A 6,705-nucleotide genomic window follows, 5' to 3' on the forward strand; every position below is an offset into this window, starting at 1 on the left:
GCTGTCAAGGGCTGGGCTGGGCGCCCTCCCACCCACGGGAGGTGTCATGCTCTGATTTCAGCTGTCAATGGGCCTCTGTCCCGGCAGCATGTTCTCAGCGGCGATGTCACTGGCCACAGTGGGACTGGAGGTAGCACTTCCTCTAATCCCACCTCCTCTGCTTTCTCCACCGACATCCCTCTCAAGCCTGCATGTCCTGTGGCATCAGGCAGAGTGACGAAGGAGGGGACGCCGGCCTAGGCGCCCTGCCTGTGGCCGCTGCTCCTGCCGCCAGGCGCCACCCCCGCTGCCTCCTCTCACCCACCCTCAAGGCCCTCCTGGCATGGGGGGTGCCCAGGTCCCCACACCCACAGGTGCCCGCACTCTCTTTCCACGGGGCTCATTTTCCTGGCCTGTGAATGGGTGAGCAACCCCGATGGTCACTTTGCTCTGAGGGCAAAGCCCTTGGCAAACTCTCCCGTGAAGTCAGCGACGTCAGCCCTCCGCACCTCACGGCACATAAGCCAACCGCTGCCCTCCTGTGGGGGGCACACCAAGAAATGCGTACATTTTGATGACCTGACAAAAAACAGGTGTGATTTTGACTCATCCACACCGGCTGGCTGTTGTCTTTATTTCACCGTCTCCGGGAAGAAGTCAGGCGGTGCATGTTTAGAAATCCTTGCGGCCACCGGCTGAGAGGCACCGCCTTACATAACCACCAGTGAGTAAAGGGAACACAGCTTAATGACCCCTAACTCAGGGAGGAAAGCAAGACCAGGAAGAAGGGAAAGTGTTCCAAAGGGCGACAAGCCAGGCCTGGGGTATTTAAATCTCACGGGCACCTCTGCCGCCCGCTCCATCGCCCTGACACGGAGTCAGGAGGGGAGCCCGAGATGCTAGATGGCAGGTCGGACAGCCCGCCCGCCTGGCCCTCTGACAACATCTCAAAACCGGCAGACAAATGCCTGTCTTGCGAGCAACAGCAGCCCCTGCGGCTGCCACGCTGCCTGGCCTGCCTTCCCGAGTCCCAGCCGCCCGTGGGCCCGGGGCAGCAAGCACTTCTCTGGTCCCTAACTGGGAAAAGGAGAACGGGGCAGGGCAATACTCTGCCCGAGGCCTACAGAGCAGGGCGGAGGCCTGGCACCTGATGCTGGCAGACTCGGCCTCCCAGGCACCCACCTGGCAGCAAAATCCCATCCAGGCCGACTCAGTGCCGCAGCCACCAGGGATGTCCGAACATGGAGGGTGGGGGCGGGGCTTTTGTGTCTGGAGGCCTGACAAGCCCATGACCTCGCCCCTTGGCACGCAGGCCCAGCAGGACCCCCTCCACCTAGCAAGGTGCCCAGGAGGATGCCGGGTCTGGGGGTGCGGTGTCTGAGTCTGCTGCCTGGAAGGAGGGAACAGGAAGGAGAGGGAGGCGAGAAGAGGCCACGGGCAGGAAGGTGGCCTGTTCACCCCGCTATCCCGGCGGTGCCCAGAGGGCCCCCAACAGGGAACAGACAGGCGGGGGGGGGGGGGGACCCAGCGCCTCCAGTGGCGACTCACCGAGACAAGGGGTGTGAGGCCGGGCTTCTCCCACTTTCCGTCCTCACTCCTTCCTCGGCAGCACTTACTGAACAGACATCTAATGCTATTCATCGCGTCACGCCAACACTGAACAAGAACCCAAAGAAAGGAGGAGGGTAAAGGGACAGAGGCTGTAAGTAAATGTTTACTGTGCGCCAGACGCGGCCGTAAGATACCAAAGCTGATGCAATTCTCCGGGAACTATTTGGTTTTAAAAGGCAAAACAGTTCACAGCGACCTGGTGCGAGGGGCCGTGACAGAGGTGGGGACAGTGGCGTGAGGAGGGCGCCCCCAGGCCCCCTGAAGGGGCCGCTTGTGCTGGGAGGCCCAGGGCCCAGGGCAGAGGCTGCAGGGCCACGTGGGGCCGCATGGCCGGGAGAGGGAGAAGGCTGGTGGGGAAGGGGGGGCAGGCACAGCGAGACGACACCTCTTTGGGGGGGGCGACGCCACCAACTCAAAGGAGGTCAGCCAGGGAACAGGCTGGAAAGGCAAGGAAATGAGTGCTCATCTGTGATCCCGCCCCCATGGCCAGCGAATGTCACTCATTCCGTGGCACGATCCTAGGAGGGAAAAGGCTTTCTTCTCTTTCTTTTTTTAAATATATTTTGTTATTGATTTCAGAGAGGAAGGGAAAGGGAGAGAGAGGAAAATCAATAAGAGAGAATCATTGATCAGCAGCCTCCTGCACACCGCACACTGGGGACTGAGCCCCAAACCAGAGCATGTGCCCTGATGGGGCATGAACTGTGGCCTCCTGGTTCAGAGGCTGACGCTCCGCCACTGAGCCGCGCCCGCCGGGCTCTCTCTGCCTTTTTCTGTTTGTTTTGTTTTGTCTCCTCTGCAGCTCACCTCCACCAGATCCCTTAGCACAAGCCAGTGCGTACAAGGGCGAGGCAGGCGCAGCAGGCCGAGCCTGTGGTGGGGGTGCAGCCTGTGGCAGGGGGTGAGGCCTGTGGTGGGGGTGCGGCCTGTGGCAGGGGGCACCACCTGCAGGTAGAGGGAGGCGGCTTTGCCAGACCTGCCAGGTTCCCAGGGGAAGCCAGGAGCCTGAACCTGTGTGCTACCTCCCCATCTTTAAAGGTCAGCAGCCCGTTCACAGTTGTGAGAAACACTGGAGGGCTGTGGTGTTCACCTGAACCGCACATGCCCCAGGGGAGACAGGGCCAGGAGGCCAGATTCCGCAAGCGGGGAGAGCAGGGGGTCAGGTGATACAGCAGGTCCTGGCTGCACCGGTGCTGCCCCCGGGCCTTGCGCTGGCCCCTGGGTCACAGCTTCTTCCCATTTCCTGTGTCTGGGCTGACTCAGCCTCACATGCCGGCTACACGGGACGTGACTGAGCGGAGGGTATGAGGCCGAGGAGACTGCCTGCCCCTGGGGCACTCAGGCCAGAGGCGGGGTATCCTTTCTGCCCAGCATCGGGCGGGGCTGCAGGATGTCCAGGTGGAAGGCGATGCTGGCAAGAGCCCAGACTGGGGCAGCCTTGCAGGCCTGTCCTCATAGGGAAGGAAGAAAAAGCCACGCACCGTGGATGTTGCTCAACAAGGGTCATTGCCAGAGCTGCTCAGCTCAAAAAACAAACTGCTTCAACCTATATCAGATCCTTTAAAGCAGCGGTTCTCACCCTTCCTCATGCCGCGACCCTTTCATGCAGTTCCTCATGTTGTGGTGACCCCCAACCATAAAATTATTTTCGTTGCTACCTCATAACTGTCATGTTGCTCCTGTTATGAATCGTCATGTAAATATCTGATATGCAGGATGTATTTAGGTGACCCCTGTGAAAGGGTCGTTTGACCCCCAAAGGGTCGCGACCCACAGGTTGAGAACCGCCGCTTTAAAGACGAAACTCGAGGCGAGAGGCAGGAGATTAAAAACAGAAAGCAAAGCGCAGCACTTCCCATGGAGAGCTGCTCAGGTCGGAGTAAGGCTTGCGGCCCTAGAGGCGGCGAGAGGCACCCCTCGCCCCAGAGCAGTCAGGTCCCCTCTCCCCCGAGCGCGAGGAAAGCACAGGATTTGGAAACAGGCGCCCTGGCTTCGCACTTGGCTCCCCAGCTGTGGGGTGGGGTGAGCTTGATCCAGGCCCCTCGCCGCAGCTTCCTCCTCTAGACAAGGGGCGCTGCTGGAGCGCCCGCTGGGGCTGTGAGCTCAGGTGAGCAGGCCTTTGCAGGCTCCTGAGCCCTGAACAGATACTCATCTTTCTGCCTCTTGGGGGTAAGCTGATCATTAGGGGCGACTCCTGACACCCCTGAGCTCAATACTGAGTCAGCAAAATGACCGCTCGCACTGAATCAGAACGAACGGTGACTGGGCCGGCGCCTGCTGTCCCCAGCGCCGGGCCCCTCCTCAGCGTTACACTCAGCACTCCATTGCCAGCTACTTCCGAGCCTGAAGCCCCAGGGCCAGGCGTGCTCTCAAGGCCTGGGGTCGCTGGTAAATTTCCCACATCCACCTGGGAGAGCAGAGGGCTTCGTTACCATAGCAACCTGTGCAGTTCAATCCAAGAGTGTGGTACAAGTCTGGCCTCAACCCACCCCTCAGGTCAGGAACACCCGTGGTCCCGGGGAAACCGGCCTACCTGCTTCTCAGTGAGGAAGTACCTGGTGACCTGACCTGCTTTCCTTTTCCCAGGACTCCGGCTTCGGACGGCCGGGTCCCTGACTGCACACGGGAGGTAATGACACCTCAAACCACCATGCCCGTCTCACCTGGCCCCAAGCACCATTGAACTCACTCGCCGCAATTTCGAAAAGTTGGCATGACAGCCCCAGAAGGGAGGCCCTGCCAGCACTCAGTCCTTGCAGGACTCTCTGCAGCTGGGAGGAGGCCCCTCCCACCCCGATGCTGAGGAGTTAAGAGGCTTCGGGGGTAAAAGAAAGAGATCAGGGCTTCGGAGCCCAATGGTCCTGCGTTAAATCCCAGGGTGACCTTGTACCAGCTGCTTGACCTTGGGCAGATGACCCTGCTCCTCACTGGGAAAGTGGGCTAACCCCGACATGGCCCTCAGATCGCGGAAGGATGGAGTGGGAATTACACCAGAGAACCTGTGGCGGCCAATGAAGCACCGAGCAGGCGCCAGGGGCACGATTCACACACTCACACCTCATTGTGTGAAGGTCGCCTGGCAACACTGCCAGGCCCCCAGGGAGGCCAAGGGTGTGACCTTCTGAAGCAGGCTCCACGGAACCGGAACCGGAGCCAAGGCCCCGACTACACGCGTGCCCACGTGTGCACGGGGGGGGGGGGGGCGCAGCCCTCAGGACAGGCTTCCGAAGGAGACGGGCGCCCACAGAAGGCTCCTGGGTCCCCTGAGTAACTCCACCCAAGCCCCTCTTCCCAGAGGCAGGCCCGCAAGTGAGAAGACCCAGGAAGGATGTGCCCAGTTGCCATGCCCGATGGGGAAGGGGCACTCTCATCATCTATTTTTTCTGCCCAAACTAGAAACCCCTCCCAACCGCCCTCACTTCCAGCCCTCCAGGCTGCCTGGGAGCACAGGCCTCCCTAACCCCTGACGTCCAATCACCGGCTTTATCCAGTCGAGTGCCTCCATCCCTGTCCTTCTGCCAACTCCACACGGGTCTTCCCACCTCCAGGTCTCTTCCTTACAACCTTCTGGATTACTTCTTTCTTAACAGCCCCTCCCCTGCCTTCCCGAAAGCTAGTCAACACGCCCGCTCCCTCCACTATCTCCACCGTCTCCCAGCAGGAGCATCGGGACAGGCTGCAGGATGTGCCTCCTCCATCTTTTCCCACGTGGTGAACCCACTCCTGTTGTTTTCACAAACCTTTGCAACTTTTTTTTCAAAGGAGAATATTTTTGGTTTTTTCAGACATTATCCCCAAACCCGCAGCGCAGAGAACAAACCAGAGGCCACTCTCTGGGCAGAGAGGTAGAGGGAGAGCCGTAGTTCCCCGAAGTCTCAAGGGGGGCTCCAGGCACTTCCCCAGAAAGTGGTTTGAAAACCACTATCCTAACCCTCACCTCTCTGATCCCAACCCTCCCTGCCTGGCCCCTGCCCAAGCCCCTCCTCTGCGCCCGTTCAGAGGCCATGGCTCACCTGAAGGCCCAGGGCGGAGGGAGGGCTCTGCATAGGAAACGCTACCTGGCAGCCCCGGTACCTACAGAGCACATGGGGGGGGCGGGATGAAGTCTTGGGAGGAGGAGCAAGGAAAGTGCCGCAGAGGAGCTAACACGAGGGCTCATCCCTCACAGCGGTGCTCTCAGGAGGGAGGAGGTGTGGGACAGAGGGTTCCAGGCTGCAGGAAGGCAGAGCAGAGGATGGCGGCGGATCGGGCAGATGGGGTGCCAAGGGCAGCGGTGGAGCCACGCTTACCACCTTCCGCTGTTCCCCCCTCCCAGCCTCGGGGTCCCACCACCGAAACAGAAAGAGGGCAGTGCCAGAGCCACTGCGCCCAGAGCACCGTCCGGGGCACTCTCCCCTCAGCGCGTGGCCCTCACTGGGTCTTCGCCGGGGAGGCCCTTGGTTCTCCTCCCTTGACCGACAGGAGCCCAGCTCGGAGGGAGGGGGAGGCTGGAGCCTGGACTTCACCCAGGGCGGTCCACCCAGGGCGCCCCGGCCCCGGCCCCGCGCTGCACACGGCACCTGCCGCCTCTTAGTCATACAGGGGCGCGTCTCTCCTCTCCTGCCCATCCTAAGCCCCGGGGGCGGGGGGCAGTCCATCACCCCAACAAACCTGTTTGGTATTTGCTCACGCTCTCACACCGACACGTGGGAGGGGAAGTTGTGAGAGAAGCGCCCTGGCGGAGCGCCTGCTCGGCAAACATGCGTCACCCACTGCGGGTCAGAGGTCTCTCTGCCGAGGCAACGATCCAGGAACAAACCAGAACCTTCTGAGAACCCAGATCCTAAGCAGAAGCTAAGAGAATGCCCAAACGGAGCTCTGATCGGATTAAAGCCAAGTCTTCAGTGGTCTGACTGTGAGATTCTGGAAAAACCCTCCGGGTCCCGGCCAACAATGTCCGAGCTGATTCCGGCGGCCGGTCACCCCCGCGCCCCCTGAGAGGCAGACTTAGGTCTGATGAGCCAATCCCACAGCAACGAGGAAAGGAAGAGGGTGCCCTGGGAAACCGCACGTCTGAGCTCAGCAAACCCACAAACTCCTGGAGGCAGTGCTCCCCACACCTGCCTTGTAAGGATC

At 60.8% G+C, this 6,705-nt stretch overlaps 1 protein-coding gene across 2 annotated transcripts in view; it reads right to left on the reverse strand.

The window, feature by feature from the left end:
* VPS37C (vacuolar protein sorting 37 homolog C (S. cerevisiae)) overlaps nt 1-6,443 on the reverse strand; it is a 13,162-nt gene extending 6,719 nt beyond the window's left edge. Inside the window, exon 1 of one of the 2 annotated variants that reach the window (XM_006768168.2) lies at nt 6,241-6,443. Coding sequence is in view for 1 of the 2 variants with exons in the window: in XM_006768166.2 (XP_006768229.1) it covers nt 1,528-1,620 (93 nt within the window). In the remaining variant the exon portion in view is untranslated. Of the gene's footprint in view, nt 1-1,527; nt 2,157-6,240 lie in introns of those variants that run through there. The other variant, XM_006768166.2, reaches the window with a different exon arrangement.
* Between the last annotated feature and the right edge of the window lie 262 nt (nt 6,444-6,705).

This window comes from Myotis davidii, unplaced genomic scaffold, assembly GCF_000327345.1.
Source record: "Myotis davidii unplaced genomic scaffold, ASM32734v1 scaffold2863, whole genome shotgun sequence".
NCBI lineage: Eukaryota > Metazoa > Chordata > Mammalia > Chiroptera > Vespertilionidae > Myotis > Myotis davidii.